We start from the raw sequence: 16,871 nt of genomic DNA, 5'->3' as shown, positions 1-16,871 counted from the left end.
ATTTTGTTTTCACTTTTAAAGAATGTGAAAGAACATCCTGTAATGATCCCGTCAGGTTTCAGTCAGCAGCGTAGCTCCATGTTATCGTGTAACTTCATTTCACGTGTGTGTAGGTCAGAGTTTCCAGCTAATGGACACTAATCCATCCTAATTCTGAACACAAACATGGTTTCATTCAAGTATTTTAGTCATCTGCTGGTCAGAAGGTCAGTGGTTCGATGCCCAGCTTCCACCAAGCACATGTCAAAGTGTTCTTGGAAAAAACAGTGAAACCCACATTTTCTCTGATGTGTTTATCAGCACGTGAGTGACTTTATTTCTGAATTCACCCTGAGGGTAAATAAATGATCATAAAAAACTAATAACATCAGTAATTAGAGAAGACTTTTCTTTGAAATAAGCAGCTTAATTTTTTAAACACATTAGTGCATTAACAGCAAAGTCAGTACACATGCCACATTAAAATTCTGAATGTGACATTATCGCCGTGAGAAAAGCTGACTTTGGGCATGTAGGTGTCTGGTCACAGCGGTGAACAACAAGAACTTTATCCTCCTTATTTATGAAGATTCTGAGAGTTTTCCAGCCTTACATTTAGAGGATGCTGCACGATCACACATTTTATACATCACACAATTAATCACTAAGTCATCCCATGGGGGTGGGGGTCACCAACACCAACATAATTATCTTAAGGGTTGTGGCTCAAAAAGTTTAGGAACCACTGCTTTAAATAATCTCCACTCACTCAAGTGTTTACTCACTTGTGGTTCATTAAGATGTGACAACAATCAGACATGAAATTTGTTGAGTTCTCACTGTCAAACATGGCATATGTGTCTAAGTAAATATAAAAAAAAAACACCACAATATGATTTAATATGTGTCCGAGAGCCCTATAATAAATAGATTCAGTCAGAACTTGGTCAGTATTGTAGCTCAGTCTTGTTTTGTGACTTTATTTCAAAAGTTGTGTCTGGATCAGCGTTAACTACCACATAGTTACCAATACAATAAAGAATAAGTTACTTTATTGAATGAAACCTGTTTTTAACCACAAAGACACACAAAAACACTCTTCACACAGGATTTATTGATATAATTAAAGTTTATTTATTTTTCGTTATATTTGAATTAGTATTTTTTTATTCTGTTTTATCCTATTTTATTTTGTTTTAAATTAAATTTAGTTCATATTATTTTGTGACTTTTGTATATCTACTCTATTTTTTTATTTGCTTATTTTATTTTTTCAAATTATGTTTGATTTGTTTTTAGATTTTGATTTTACCTACTTTTATGGATTTATTTATGAATATTAAACTGTTTTTTAATCTAATTTTATTTTGTTTGGTTTGTTTATAGCTTTAAATTTTACAAACCTTTTAGTGGATTTATTCATAAATATTAAACTGTTTTTCAATCTAATTTTATTTTGTTTGGTTTGTTTATAGCTTTAAATTTTACAAACCTTTTAGTGGATTTATTCATAAATATTAAATGGTTTTTTTCATTTACGTATCCATTTATAGAGGCCGTTTTTGGTTTTTCTATTGTTCTTCCTATTTTTAGTTTTAAACCTCCAGAGAGCAAGCCGGTCAGATTAACTCATCTTCATGATTTGATAAATTCTAATAGAATAAATAGATGAGTTTGAATTTGGGCGACAGTGGCGAGGAAAAACTCCCCATTAGGAAGAAACCTCGGGAGGAACCAGGCTCTCTGGGGTAAACCCCTCCTCCTGAGGGCTGCTGCAAGAAAAACCACAGAACAACAACAGATGAATCTGCCTCCATACTTACCTGAGCTGGATCGTCTCAGATCTTCATCTACACCTAGAAATAAACACAATCTTTGAACCAGTTCAGTGTGTGGGGAAAATAATTCAGCTGTGTCAGATTTTGTGTAATGTGTGTTTGGCCTGACGGCACAAGGTGTTACTGTGTTGTTTTCTTACCCTTCTCTGGTAGAAAAGGACGTATGACGTGTTCTTACACGCCTCTCTGGCATTAGCTCCGGTGTTATAGTAGACGTTTACGTCGTCGTAGTGGAGCCAATGCTCAGCGTTGTTGTCCTGGTCCTCGTACGGGTGCAACCCGTCACTCACGTAGTGTCCTGAAAGGAGGAAAAGCAAAGTGAACTCGAAGTCATGAACAGCAGCTCAGTTTCCATCCAGATCTCACACAGATTTTACACAAACGTCCAAGAAAATCAAACTCACACACAAAATCTATGTAGAAATATTGATAGAAATATTGTATATCTCTGTTTTTACTAACATGACAGAGGTTTACATTCTCCTCACGTTAACTTACCATCATCGTATGATGATCCCAGATGGCTGATGACACTAACCAGGCTGTACCAACCTTCATCCTGAGAAGAATCACAGACAACGACAGTTAACTTCACACACTCACCATCCTGACACCAACACACAGTCCCAAACTTTACTCTTTGTTTTGGAGTGTTATTGTTATACCTGGTGGGAGGTCATCATCAGCTCCTTGAGGAGGATGATGGGGTCATGCAGCTTCATCATCTGCAGGTCCTCAGTGAACTTAAACCTCTTCAGATGTAATATGAGGTATCTGTTTCCAAGAAAGAGGACATCAGTTAAAGAAAATGACTGCAGATTCTAGCAAACTCAGACTGTACAGCAGACATTTAAAATGCTGGTTTTACTCACTTTGGGAGGGTCAGAAATGTGGTCTCTCGTCCTGATGTCGTTCCACCACAGTCGCACATGTACTCCAGCTGTGTCTCCTGCAGGGACAACTTACCGTCAGTTATGTACAACGAAACAAACTGACTAAACATCCACACACACACACAGTCAATGTTTGAATGACTGGAGTCAATAAAAACATGATGTTCTTACCATTTGGTACATCTGGAGCAGCTGCTGCACTGAAAGTTCAGAAATCAGGTCCAGAGAGAGACTGGTGAAGTTCTCCTGTGTGATGGACTGGTCACCACATCTGCACATTAAAGGGACAATACACATAAATATACATGTAGAGAAAATGCTAGAAAACTATCTGTGGTACAGCAAAGCTACGATGACAGGACGGTTTGAGAGCAGAGCAGACAGCACAGTCCACTTAGACAAGAGGAAAATGAATGTTATTCATGGTGAACATGTAAAAATACCAAAGCCTGTTCACATTAAAATGACCGGCCACATGAATGAAAGAGAAACATTTTTTTTTAGATCTGGGTTACTGCTTTTCTGTGAGGTTTTACCTTTTACATGTCCTGGTGTTCTGCATTTCGAATGCAAAGTTTCTTGCTATGGGGCAGGTGTAGTTTCCCCCCACAATGGCTGCCGTCTGATGCAGAGGTAAAGCCAGGCTGTCCATCTGGTCTAGGACGGCTGTCAGGAACTCATGGGCATCCTGAACACACAGAAACACACAGATTTTAATTGATGCACAGACGTAAACTCTGCAGACGAGAGAACATTCAGTCATAAAAAATAGCCGACTCACTTTGTTTCCAGCATCCTCAAATTCTGGCGCCTTCGCAGAAATGACCCTCTTAAACTTATTGAGGATGTGAAGCTTTAGGAGGGCATTGTCTGAGTTGTGACATCTAACAATGTTCATGAAACATCTGGAGAAGAAGAAGGAAATAAACTGAGGTTAGCATTTAATTTTATTCTCAAGCATTGATGGAAAAACATAAAAATTGGGTGGTGTGTATTTGTGTGTGTCATCACTGTACTTCATCAGCTCAGCCTCATGACACTGTCCAAACAAGTCCTCCTGGGAGCGGACGTCTTCCACAAACTCTTTGAGTGTCAGCAGAGTCTGGAGGCTGGAGTTCATGTAGCAGCTCCGGGCTGGGTTCGGGAAGCTGACGCACGAAACAACAAGCAGCATCACACATTAGCATCATGATCTTCATGACAAGTCACAGAATGCTGAAACATTTATCAGCTTGTTTGTTTCTATGTGTGTGACTGTGTGTGTGTAGATGTCCTTACCCAGGACGCAGGACCTGCTGGGACATGATGCTGGTTGCTCCATCAGTGGGGTGGACGTTGAACTTCTCTCTGCTTCAGAGACACACGAAAATCAATGAGGGATGTTAGTGTGTCCATGATCAATTTACACTATGTGGACATTAATCTGCTCACAATTTCTGTGCTTGTGGACCTACTTGTTTTCTGGTTTCTCAAGACTTCTGACCATCTCTGTGGTGAATCTAACCCTTTTGTCTCCTGCATTTCGTGATTCTTTTATTTTCCCATCAGAGGCAGCCTTTTCTTTTTTGTGGCTGTTCATCCCCCCATGTAGTCCTTGGATGTAGCTGTGGTGGTTTTGTATCACCTCTTGAGCTTTAGCTATTCTGCAGTGTGGAGGGAGGAGATTTTTGTAATTAGTATTTTAGGCATCCTCAGTAACAACAGCAAAACCAGATAAAGGATTAAATTAATCTTAAATACGTTTTCATTTGTAGCAAATACTTGTATCAGTCACCATGTTAATCTTGTTAACTGAGGATGTAACACAGTGAACTGTGGACTGTGTGTAAACTAAATGCTGCTTATGATGAAGAGAAAACAGAAATACGGAGAAATGAGGCTTTTTACCTTCTGACAGCTTCCTGAAAGTCATCGTCACAAATCGGAGAAACTCGATTTTTTCTCTGTGGGATAAAAGACAAACTGAATATTTAACAACAGCAACAAGATGAACCAGCATGACGTTCATGAGAAAACATTCAAGCCCAGAACACAGTAGCGTTCTTTTCGTCAACGAAAACTACACAAAAACATTTTCATGTGTTTAACGCACATTTTTCACTGGACGAGAACACGAGACGAAAACCCCCGTTAATAAACAATGACTTGGATTAAATCAAAATGCATTTTCGTGGACTAATAAAGACGAGACGAAAATGTAGTTCACTAAATAAAAGCTGGGCTAAAATCTACGGACATTTCAGTTAACGAACAAAGACGATACAAAAATTATATTATATAATTATATGATATGATATGTGATGATATGATATGATATATGATATTATTTTCATTCATTCATGATTTTGTCAAATCCTGTCTCTCACTCCTCCTCGGCTCTTCCGCCACTCACACACACACACCCTTTCAAACCTGCAGTGGGCAGGTGTACAAACGGGACAGACAGGAGGTGGATTCACGGCAAAAGGTTAAAAATAAAGCATTAATGGCCATGCTTTGCACGGGGGACAAGAGAAAGAAAAGACATGATATATGGATCCATTTTCGCTACATTGAAGTGCATGATTTTAGTCGAAGGGAAGGAATGTGGGTACAAGGCAGCTGGAAAAAACACAACAAACCTGCAGTTCACCACAAAAACATTGTGGTAAGTTAATGAAAAATTTGGTGGTGGTTGTTTATAACGTAACATTAAACCACCGGCTGTAATGTTCCAACAATAACGTTAAACTGATGGCAAACCACTTGCTAACTTACGTTAGCTTCTTAGCTTGTAACGATAGTAGCCACTTGCTGGTAGAATGGTGTGTGAAGTTGAATTTATGCTAACTTAGATACTGGTCGGGCAGCTATGTTTTCAGTTGGATTGCAAGTTTAATTAAAGCAGACAGAAGTATGAGCTAATCTAGGAGCTGCAAGTGAACTATTTAACACAAAACACCTGGGCAGCTACACATGGATGCAAACTAAAAACTAAATTGTACCAAAACAAATCCTCTAGATAAAATAAAATAATACGCCACACTTAATTCAAAACAACTTTAACCTGAATTTTCATTCATGAAATAGCCTAAATGTGGTATAAAAGTAAGTAAAATTGTATGTGTTTTGAATGTCTGGGGTATTAAAATTTCGTTCTAAGCTAAAAAAAAAAAAAAAAGGTTGGGAACCACTGCTTTAGGAGTTTGCATCCAATGTATTTATTTGGTGACATAAAATGCTGTTTGTCTTTAGGTTACTAGACTAAAAATGTTGACAGTTTTGTTGACTAAAACTAGACACATAAAAGGTTTTTTGTACTAAAATAAAGACTAAAATGCTAGACTTACAGTCGACTAAAACGTGATTAAATAAAAACGGGATGAAGTTGGCTAAATGTGGTAAAAACTAAAAAGCGTTATTGAAACTGGACTAAAAACTGAGACTAAATTTAAAAATGGCTGATTAAATTAACACTAGAATAGAGAATATGAAGCCCTGAAACATGTTAGACATACTCTGAAGCTCCACCAAGTCTTCTGTTTCTTCTTCTTGGTTTTCTCCTCAGGCTGGGGTGCTTTACTGGTAGTTTCACCATCTGAGGACTTAGTCTTTACACAGCATATATCTTTTCTCTGTGAATTACAAAGGGAAATATGTCAAAGAAAAATCTTTGCCAAACTTTCTCTGTGTCCAAACACAAATATTACAAACTTGTACAACAATCACGTAAAGCAGACACACTTGGAAACATACCAGGGGCCGACCGAACAGCCTTGACAGCCAAGTAGTCCTCTGTTTGGGGTTCTCTGTGCAGGTCTTTGCTGCTGGAGCTTCTGAAACAGCGACTCTGGAGATAAACAGAAACACGGCTCGTTAAGTGTTTGTGGATTTATGTGTTAAATAAATTTTACATCAGTTTGAAACAATTTAAACAAATAATATCTTGTTCCTGGTCTATAAACTGATCACATCAGCAGAAAATGATCAGCCAGATTAATAAATCAGTCTTCGAAATCAGACATGAATCATCATACTTCAAGTCATTTTAAGGCTGGAGTTTTGGATCAGACGTGTTAGAAGATGGAGATCAGATTTAGTCTCATTTTAAAAGCAGAATAATTAATCACACACACACACACCTGTCAGGATATTAATGTACAGAACAACACAACCATAGATTATTTTTATCTATGGCTCCTCTATTTGTTGGTTATGTATATTTTACTATGTACCTTGTTTTTAGAGGATTTAGATTGAGCACTTGTTGCATCTGTTTTAATTAGCTGCTCATAACTTATATTTTATGTTTTATGTTTCTTTTGTCTCATGTTTTAAGTGATGTGACTGATGATTTTACATGTCTGCTGCAAACCACACTGCCCTCTCGAGGAGCAAAGCAATAAAGTGAACTAACTATTTATTTATGTTGTGTTTTTATGTAAAAGAGTCCTCTGTATTAACAAATAACTTTCTTACCGTGTCTGTAAACTGGACTGATCTCGATCAGCTATTTTAGTATCTTGTTTTTTCTGTGGGAAATAAATAAACATTTTTAAAAAGGTAATGTTTCTTAATCTAAAAACACACTTTCACACACATCAATAGCTCCAACACTGTTATCAGTGAAGACAAGGACATAAGTTTCAGTGAATGAGTGTAAACTGTACAATCTACACATCATTTACCTTTGGATAAACCTTCTGTTGACCGGTTAGCTTGATTATAAGTCTTTCCATGGTGAATAAGGTGTGAACTGCACTAAGATCTGTTCAAACTGAATGAATCTCTAAGTTAAACCTTCTGAGAATGTTCTGAAGAGACTTTAATACATCACAATGTGTCAGTTCTGGAATATGACAGTTCCATCATCAGAGTTCCATCATCTGACAGGATGCAGACAACAAACATGTAAACATGAACGCTCTGTAAATTCACATTAATGTGGACTGTTTGACTCAAATTACTCATGATGTCTAAAAGTGTAAAACAAAGTTTATCTTTAAAACCAACATCACTGTGCAGCCATATAATGTTAAAAGTCGAATTTATTTAGTTTTATTTCTGCTGAATTTCTCTAAAATTATTTTTATTGTTTTCCACATTTGAATGTCAGCTTCCCTCCATGTGCACACGGTCTATTTCAAATACAAACCTAAGTCAGACTTATTGTGTCACTTTAAGCCCATTAAAAGCCACCAGAGACCCAGTTAACATTAATAAAATTACTCAGTTTATTTAGATCAGATAAAATTTGATTTATTCTTTACATAATAACAATCAAAATAATGTCAACATCAAATTAAAAATAAGCCTTCACATATGACCAAACCGAATTTAAAAACACACCTAATCTCTTACACACTCATACACATGAAGCACACAAAACTTTAGGTTACTGTCGTAACCCCGGTTCTCTGAGTAGTATTCGTTTTGTGTCTCACTATGGGGAGAAATACTTACTCCTGGATTGCCAGACATGCCTGTAAAGAAGACAACAGTTTTTTGTTTTTTTGTTTTTTTTGAACTTCAGACTGGGCCCACATCCTGAGGGCCCAATCCTAGGCCCAAATGTGCCAGGGTTGGGGCTGTAACATCCAACTTGTAAAACCTAGCGAATGTATACGGGGAAGCCCAACATGCCACTGCACACACCTCTTGGATTGAAACTCCCTTAAACAAGGCCTAAGAGGTTGCCAGTCCCCTTGTGGAGTGTGCACGGAGCCCCCCAGGTGGCTGTAGATCCTTGCTGGTCTATGCCAGGGCAATAGCCCCCACTATCCTGTGGGAAAGGCGCTGCTTAGACACAGGTTTTCCAACATATGGTTTGGCCCAGGACACAAACAGCTGATCACTTTTCCTAAAATGCTTGGTTCTGTCCAAATAAATCATAAGTGCCCAGACAGGGCACAAAGAATGTAAAAGCTTCTGCTCTTCAGAGGCAAATGGCAGGGGACAGAAGGCTGCTAGCTCTATAAGCAGGCATGAGTCTGTAACCTTAGGGATGAAGGCTGGATTAGGCTGCAAGCTAACCTTAATATTATCCGGAGAAAACCGGATGCACGCTGAATTTCCAGACAGTGCATGTATCTCACCAACACGCTTAGCTGAAGCTAAAGCAAGCAGTAAGGCCGTCTTTAAAGACAATAGTTTCATATCCACCTGTCCCAGCGGCTCAAAAGGAGAAATGATTAGAGCATTCAGAACAGTGGAAAGGTCCCACGATGGGGCGCGCGCCCTTCATAAAACAGCATACCAGAGGATGCTGGCCAACAGTTTTCCCATCAAAGCCAACATGACAGGCCGAAATTGCAGCCAAGTATACCTTGATGGTTGAAAAGGCTTTGCCTTTGTCAATGAGGTCCTGAAGAAATGAAAGAATCACTTCCACTGAGCACTGAAACGGCACAGCCTGAACTTCTGTGCACCAGTTTTCAAACACAGCCCATTTGTGATGATACAATGTCCTAGTTGAAGGTGCCCTAGCACACTGAATAGTGTCAATGACAGAAAGGGGCAGCCCTGATGTATTCAGGTTGAACCGCTCACGGGCCATGCCCATAGCGCCAGCCTCTCTGGATATGGGTGAAAAATTTCCCCCTGTGCTTGGGACAGCAGATCCCTGCACAGAGGTAACTGCACCGTAATTTAGAACCCCAGGTATGTGAGTTGCCTTTAGGGACAGCAGATGCCCACTGCTCCATATTATCAGTCTGTGTGCCAGTGTGTGCAACCAAGGTGACCTTAGTCCCCCCTGTCTCTTGATGTAGGCCACTACAGTGGAGTTGTCCGTCCTCACCAAAACGTGAAGACCTCTCAGCCAGGGGAGAAAATGTTTTAGAGCCAGATGCACCGCCAGCAGCTCCAGGCAATTGATGTGGGTGGAACTCATGTGAGGGTCCCATCTCCCATTCACTGTTCTCCCCTCGTGAGTGGCCCCCCAGCCTGCTAAGGAGGCATCTGTCGAAACCACTTTCCTGGAGGACACAGTTCCCAGCGGAACCCCTTGAGTCAGGAAACCTGGCCCCTTCCACTGGCGAAGTACTAGAGAACAGTGCATGGGCACCCTCACTAGACGACGGCCGTCGCGGTGTGGATCCAAGCCTAGGGAGGCAACCCAGCGTTGTGCTCCTCTCACGTGCAGGCCTCCCAGCGGTGTGACTGGGACCGCTGAGGCCATCAGGCCCAACAGCCTCTGACACTGTTTGAGGGTAACCACACTTCCTCTGCGGAACAGGCCAAGGCTGGACAGCATCGTCTCCACCCTCTCCGGTGACAAAAAAGCTTTGAACAGGAGGGAGTCCAAAGTGAGCCCGATGAAGGTGACGTGCTGTTGTGGGGTCAAAACGCTCTTTTCTAAGTTTATTTGAAAACCCAAATTCCCCAGATGGCGTACCAGAACATCTGTGTGTTGGGCCACCTCCTGACAGGTGGGGGCTGCTACCAGCCAGTCGTCTATGTATGTGGCCACTCGAATGCCTCCCTCCTCAGGGGGGTTACAGCAGCCTCGGTGCACTTTACAAACACCCTCGGGCTCAGTGACAGGCCAAACGGTAGGACCACAAATTCGTAAACTATCCCCTGGATGGCAAATCTCAGATACTTCCTGTGGGGGGGATAAATGGGGATGTGAAAATATGCATCCCTCAGGTCGATTGATGTGAACCAGTCGCCCGCCCGCACAAACAGTAGCAGAGCTGCGTGGGTCAGCATCCTGAATTTGTATTTCCTCAGGTGGCGGTTCAGTGCACGGAGGTCCAGGATAGCTCTCATTCTCCGCCCTCCCTTTTTGGGGACGAGGAAATACCTCGAGTAAAACCCGTAGAGGGTTTCCTCCACTGGGACAACTCTGATCGCCCACCGGGCCTGCCCACCGTCGCCCTGGGCTGCCTGGTGCCCCTGCCCCGTTGCGCCGGGGGGCTCCGGTCTGGGTGCCCCTCTGCTCTGTCTGCTTTGGCTGTCCTGGGCTTGGTGCTCTGTGGACCTGCTGGGCCTTTGGGGCCTTGGGCACAAACGTGCTCTTCTCTCCATCCGCTTCTCACTAGATGTAGCTGATGTTTGTGTGTTGGTACGTTTATCTGCAGGTACGTTTGATGACTATTGTAATTTTTCATATCATCACCATCCTATTTTTTTTTTGGTATCATGTAGTACTGTGGTAGTTTATATTGTTTTTTGTGATATGTTCTAGGCAGCCTAGACAACTGTTATTTCCACATTTTAATACTGTTCTTTTCTCCCATTTTTTTTTTTTTTCTGTCTTCCTCTATCTCCCTGTCAAGTTCAGCACTGACATATAAAGATTAAAGAAAATAACATTACAATAAAAAATAATAAAAATATCAAGGGTAGCCATGTATATAACATGTCTCCCTTGGTAGAGCAAATCTGTCAAGCAAAATATGGCACACAGACCACCGTTCTGTATGTTAGGATGCTGGACAGGACAGGGTAAAAAAAAATAAAATAAATAAATAAATCAGTTTCACCCCAGTTTACTGGACCTGATGTGGCCTGGTGACCTGTCCAGGGGGTGCCCTGCCTGTTGCCTGCTAATTACTGGGATAGGCTCCAGCTTCCCTGCAACCTGAACGAATTAGCTTACTGGTGTGTTTAATAATTATCAGCAATGAAGTCTTGTAAACAAGAAAACTGAGCATAGAAACATTAAAATATTAAATAATTCAGTACACTAATTGAATTTATGAAAAAGAGATGATGCCAGAAAAAAATGATAAACTGGTTAACGTAAATTCATTTATTGATCAGTGGAAAAAACCAAACAAACAAATAAATAAACACACAAAAGCGCTTTTGTGGTCTCTATTTCAAATACTAATCTTCTTAGTTGTTTGATAGATTTACGTGTGGATGGAAATAAACTTTCTCCATTTAAAAGACGAGGAAATTGAAATTGTGGTCTTTGGAAGTTCTGAGCTTCTAAATGGTGCTGTAAGTGTTCTTGGTCTGCTTACTTCACACTGTCAAACCCATGTGAAAAATCTTGAGTGTGATCGTGGATAGCTCTTTTAACCTCCACCAGCAGGTTAGTTCAGTAGTTTAAAGCTTTTTCTTTCATTTGAGGCTGCTTGGCAAGATAAAGCCCTACCTGCCTAAGCAAGACCTAGAAAAGGTCTTCCATCTGCTCCTTCTGTCCCGCTTAGATTACTCCAACTCCCTGTAATATGGCATTGATCAGTCATCTTTGCACCGACTGCAGCTCCCTCAAAAGGCAGCTGCTCAGTTGCTCAGTTGTTACAGCCTGGAAATATTGAGTTATAAAATGTTCTAATTTGGATATTGTCCAGGAGAGGTGTTTAGGCAATGTTCCTTTCTTTTATTATTATCATTCAGGTGATTTTTGAAGTAATTTGTTCTGTGGGTATTTTCTGTTGTGTATGTTGCAGGGACATGTAACACTTGTGAGCTATAATACGTCATCAGCCTGCGTGCACCAGGGTGTGTATATGCAACGTGTGTGCTGCGGCTAGCTCGGTGTGTGTAGCGTGGTCATCTTTGCATGTCCTGGCTGCCTCAAGAAAATCCACATATTAAAAAAAAAAATATGCAGCACGGGGCAAATTAAGTTGCCAAAATCAAGACGGTTTCTTGTCTGCTTCAAGGGTGCAACACTTACTGAGAGGATACGACGTGATCACATTACCCCTGTGCTTACTACTTTGCACTGGCTTCCTGTTAGTTTTAGGACTCAGTACAAAATTTTATTACTTGTTTTTAAACAGTTTAGCTCCCTTGTATTTGTCAGAGCTGCTGCACCAGCATGCTCCAGTCAAGGCTCTTACCTTCTTCTGAAGGCCCCGTCCTCCAGGCTCAATTCCAGGGGTGACAGAGATTTTTCGGTTGCCGCTCCAAAGTTGTGGAACAGTTTGCTATTTCACATTAGAGCTGCCCAATCTGTCTCTGGTTGTAAGTCCTTGCTCAATATTCCCTTCTTTGAACTGGGTTTTGAACATTGTTGAGCTTTACATTTCCTTGATTTTACTTTTTATTCCGTTTCGATGTAATTTGTTATTTACATATTTTTAATGTTTATTGTTTTACTGTGTAGTGCTTTTGTAGTTGTTTTATTGTTCAGTGCTTTGGGCAAGTGGGGTTGCAGGAAATGTGCTATATAAATTAAGCAAAAATTAATAAATAAATAAATAAAAACACCCCCTAAATAGTTGTCAAAAGAAAGTCTGGGAACCTTTCTTGTGGAGATCCTAGGTGTTTCACAGAAAGACAAAAGGTTGTAATTAATGTTATAACTTGATCCACTTTCTGAACTGATAAGGGAGTAATGCGAATGTGATCATTTGACTTTGACCAAGCCACGAGCAAGACATTTATTTGTGAATGCTCATAAAATGTTGGATACATATCTTCCGTATATTGCCCCACATTAAAACCCTACAGGGGCTGTAACCACACTGTGTTCTGTCCATCAGTCTATATGCAGTGAAACTAGTGATATCACACCACCATCCTCTTCTGTGTGCTCTTCTGGGCTATGACTTTTGGTGCTGACCATTTAATGTTTTTTGCCTCATCCAAACACAATGGCCTAATCTTTTCATAGAGATATGTCTCCCTGTCCACAGTCAATTCAGGCGGGGCCAGGACAGGAAAACCATCAACAGGGGGCAAAACTCCTGGGTTGCGCAGTAGCTCAAACAGGACAGGCTCTGCATCACGGAGAGTCCTAGAAAGCACCACTCCAGGTTTGTTGGCAACTGGCAAGATTTTCAACAAAAATGTTAAAAATGACAGAGGATTTTAAAATACTGTGCAAATTTTTACATTTACTACTTTTTTATAGCGAAGCTTTTTAAACTAGTAAATTATAATACATTTTTTTTTTTTTTAACCAGGGAAAATTAACCACATCTACTCTTAAGCACTGTTGCCATCTCCTCAGCAAGAAAAGTAGCCATTGATTGTCCTAAAAGTCGCTAAATGATATCATTGTCTAATTTGCCTGGTACTTCTAATGGATGCTGCAGGGAGGAGGAATACCATCAATTAATTACTGGAAATGCCTAAATTTTCTTCAGTTAACTAAAAACAAAACTGAGGCAACTGTCTTTGAAACCAAAGAGAAATAATTAAACATCACCAAAGAGTTTCATTCTATACATCTAAAGACCGCCAACCAGGTCAAAAATCTGGATGTAGTGATGCACTCACACCCAATTTTCGAAAAACACATTAAATGAATTACAAAGTCAGCCTACTATCACCTTAAGAATATGTCAAGAGTAAAAGCTCTGATGTTACAGAACGACCTGGAAAAACTAGTCCATTCTTTCTGTTAGATAAAAATATCAAACTTTAAATCAGGAACGACAACAAAATCTTGGTAGAGTAAAACTAATTTGCAGGGAGCAAATATCTGTGCAAAGACAGAGACAACAAGGTGTTACAGGGTACAGGCAGCTTTGAACCAAATGAGATCCAATTGTGAACTAAAGATGCAATTGTTCAGCACAATTTTATAACCGTTATCTTCTTAGCAAGGTCATGTTCATTTTTCCCAAGGGAAAAATTAGCTATGTACACTGCCAATATACCCACAAACACAGGCGCAGCTACAATGTAAGATTCACATAATATCATTCACAAAATATACTTGCAATTATACTACGATACTTTATTTCTTCTAACACCGGCACTAGCTATCAATAGCACTCGCTATTTCTAGCTCAATACATATGCCATTTTAATTTAGCTTTACTTCCACCACACATTATCTTGTAAAATTTTAGCTTTAGATATAATTTTCATTAGGAATAGCAAATAAAAAGTAATATAAAATATTTTAGACCACACACACACACACACATATATATATATATATTGTTATTGTTTTTATCATCAATTTCACCCCGAAAGATCCATACCTCTTTTCTTTTGGTGAAGTTTCTTTCCATTGGCAAACGTTTTCCTCTACATTTAAACTCTTCCTTCTCCGTAAAGAAGAAGAAGAAAGAAAAAGTGGTGAGACTTCCGTAGCTGCTTTTGTATTTGTACTGTGGCTTTTGTATTCATGTTGCAGGTTAATTGAACAGTGTTGTGGTTTTTGAATTCCTGTTGTGACTTTTGTATTGCTGTGGCACTTCATGACCACTGTACAGCTTTGGTTAATAAGAAAATTGTTTGAATGCGCACACATTTTCAGATAAAGTCTAGCTCTGTCCAAATTCAGGGTCTACACACTTCAAAGTGCAGATATGTCAACGATGTGCATCAAAGTGGTTCACCAAGCACTGTCCCATTGGTCTCACCCTACAAACCTGCACTTTGTTTGGCCTATAGCGAAGGCTACTGGCAGTGGATCCTTCATGGCCTCTTATCTCACAGAATTCATTTCATACATGCTAATGAGCAATGCTAATGGGCAACAAAGCTTCAAAGAGTACTTGTTTGGTTTTTTGGGGGTTTAACCCCCAAAACCAAATACTTTAAAAACATGTTGAGCATGCCATTTAAATTTTGTAACATTTTAGATTCGTTGATTTTTTAGGGGTTAATGAAGAGTGAAACAAGCCTCAGTTATATATATGTATATATTTTTTTCTTTTTACATTATTACTCGACTGGTGTTAAGGTTTACTAAAGTTTCCTATGATATGCAAACTTAGGAATTTAAGAGGTTTAAGTGAATCAACATCCTATGTTACTGCAATGGGGAACACTCATTGGCAAGGTAGCCTGTCCCATTTCATAACCGGTTATACGTACTTCGAAGTGTGCAGACTACATAGCCTGTGTAGTCTGCACAGTTCGAAGTGTTTGGACCACACCTGGGCATTTTACGGCCCCCAGGCCACATACGGCCATTTCGGTAACTCTGTCTGGCCAGTCTAAGGTTAATTGGAAATTACAAAAAAAACATATTTTCTCATTTTACCTAATACATGTACTAAAGCTGCATTGCTTTTATTTTGAAGTTGTTTTTTTATATAAGTAGTAGATAGTTTCCATAGTATTCCAACACCTGCACATGCTTGGATTATTGTCACAAGATAACTTTGGCCTTCAAAATGTCCGCTCATGCTAAAAAGAGAAAGTAGATGGAGAATGCAGAATTTTCAGCAAAAACTGGACTGCTAAGTATTTATTTACTGATGTCAAGGGTAAAGCTGTGTGTTTAGTTTGCGGGGAGGAGATCGCTGTCTTCAAGGACAACAATTCAAATCGGCATTACGAGATGAAATGCGCGGATAAATATAAAAACTTGATGCTGAAAGGGCACAAACATCGGAAGCTTTGCTAGCTAAGCTGCAAAAGCAGCAAGGTTTTTTTACCAAGCTTCACACATCCAGGGATGCAGCAACTGAGACCAGCTTTGTGATATCCCACAAAATCGCTAAAAACAGTAAGCCATTCTCGGAGGGAGAGTTTGTTAAAGAGTGCTTGGTAGACTTTGTAGCACATATATAAGTGTTACTTAAATGCGTGCATGGACACTGGGATTGAAGTGGGACAGACTGGCAGGTGTCACAACGGACGGTTCTCCCAATCTTACAGGGAAAAATGTCGGACTTTTGAAATGCAAGATAAACTGACAGAAATAGACGCAGATCAGAAATTGGTATTTTTGCATTGTATCTTACACCAACATGTGTGTGCAAGTCAGTGCTAAAAATTAACCATGTTACTGATGTTGTTGCTAAAATAGTAAACTTCATCAGGGCATGGGCATTGAATCACAGACAGTTTGTCGCACTTTTGGAGGAGCATGAGACTGAGCAAAGGGACATTGGCTACCACACAGCTGTCAGATTGCTCAGCCTGGGCAAAGTGCTGAAAAGAGTTTGGGACCTGAAAGGAGAGATTCAAGAGTTTTGTGAGGAGAAAGGCAAAGACATCCCGGAGCTGTCAGATGAGGACTGGATGGCAGATTTTAAATTTGCTGTCGATGTGACGGAGCTGATGAATGAACTGAACACCAAACTGCAAGGCAAGGGCCTTTTTATGTATGAAATGCATAGCCTGGTGAAGGCTTTCATGACAAAGTTGCAGTTTCTCTCAAGCCAAATGGAGAGCAACACTCACTCAAATGCAAACCCTGAAAGAAGTCACACCATCAGCTGATCTCCTCTGCATGTACTCATCAATGTCAAGAGCATTGCATGGTAAGTTTTCAAGGCGATTTGAAGATCTTAGGAAAATCGAGGAT

The 16,871-nt window shown here is 40.0% G+C and overlaps 1 protein-coding gene across 1 annotated transcript; it reads right to left on the bottom strand.

The window, feature by feature from the left end:
- Nucleotides 1-1,637: 1,637 nt before the first annotated feature.
- Nucleotides 1,638-15,529, bottom strand: LOC121646092. Its single transcript, XM_041994970.1, is given in 18 exon segments — nucleotides 1,638-1,835; nucleotides 1,958-2,115; nucleotides 2,316-2,376; nucleotides 2,483-2,591; nucleotides 2,690-2,766; nucleotides 2,882-2,981; nucleotides 3,247-3,398; nucleotides 3,492-3,615; nucleotides 3,727-3,858; nucleotides 3,989-4,060; nucleotides 4,165-4,353; nucleotides 4,598-4,653; nucleotides 6,208-6,324; nucleotides 6,446-6,539; nucleotides 7,169-7,221; nucleotides 9,015-10,174; nucleotides 10,177-10,588; nucleotides 15,524-15,529. Coding segments are annotated over 18 exon segments (3,078 nt in total). The 3' UTR covers nucleotides 1,638-1,829.
- Nucleotides 15,530-16,871: the final 1,342 nt, after the last annotated feature.

Source organism: Melanotaenia boesemani, chromosome 9, assembly GCF_017639745.1.
Source record: "Melanotaenia boesemani isolate fMelBoe1 chromosome 9, fMelBoe1.pri, whole genome shotgun sequence".
Taxonomy (NCBI): Eukaryota; Metazoa; Chordata; class Actinopteri; order Atheriniformes; family Melanotaeniidae; genus Melanotaenia; species Melanotaenia boesemani.
Note: the sequence above shows the minus strand (reverse complement) of the source record. Positions and strands in the feature narration are given on the sequence as shown.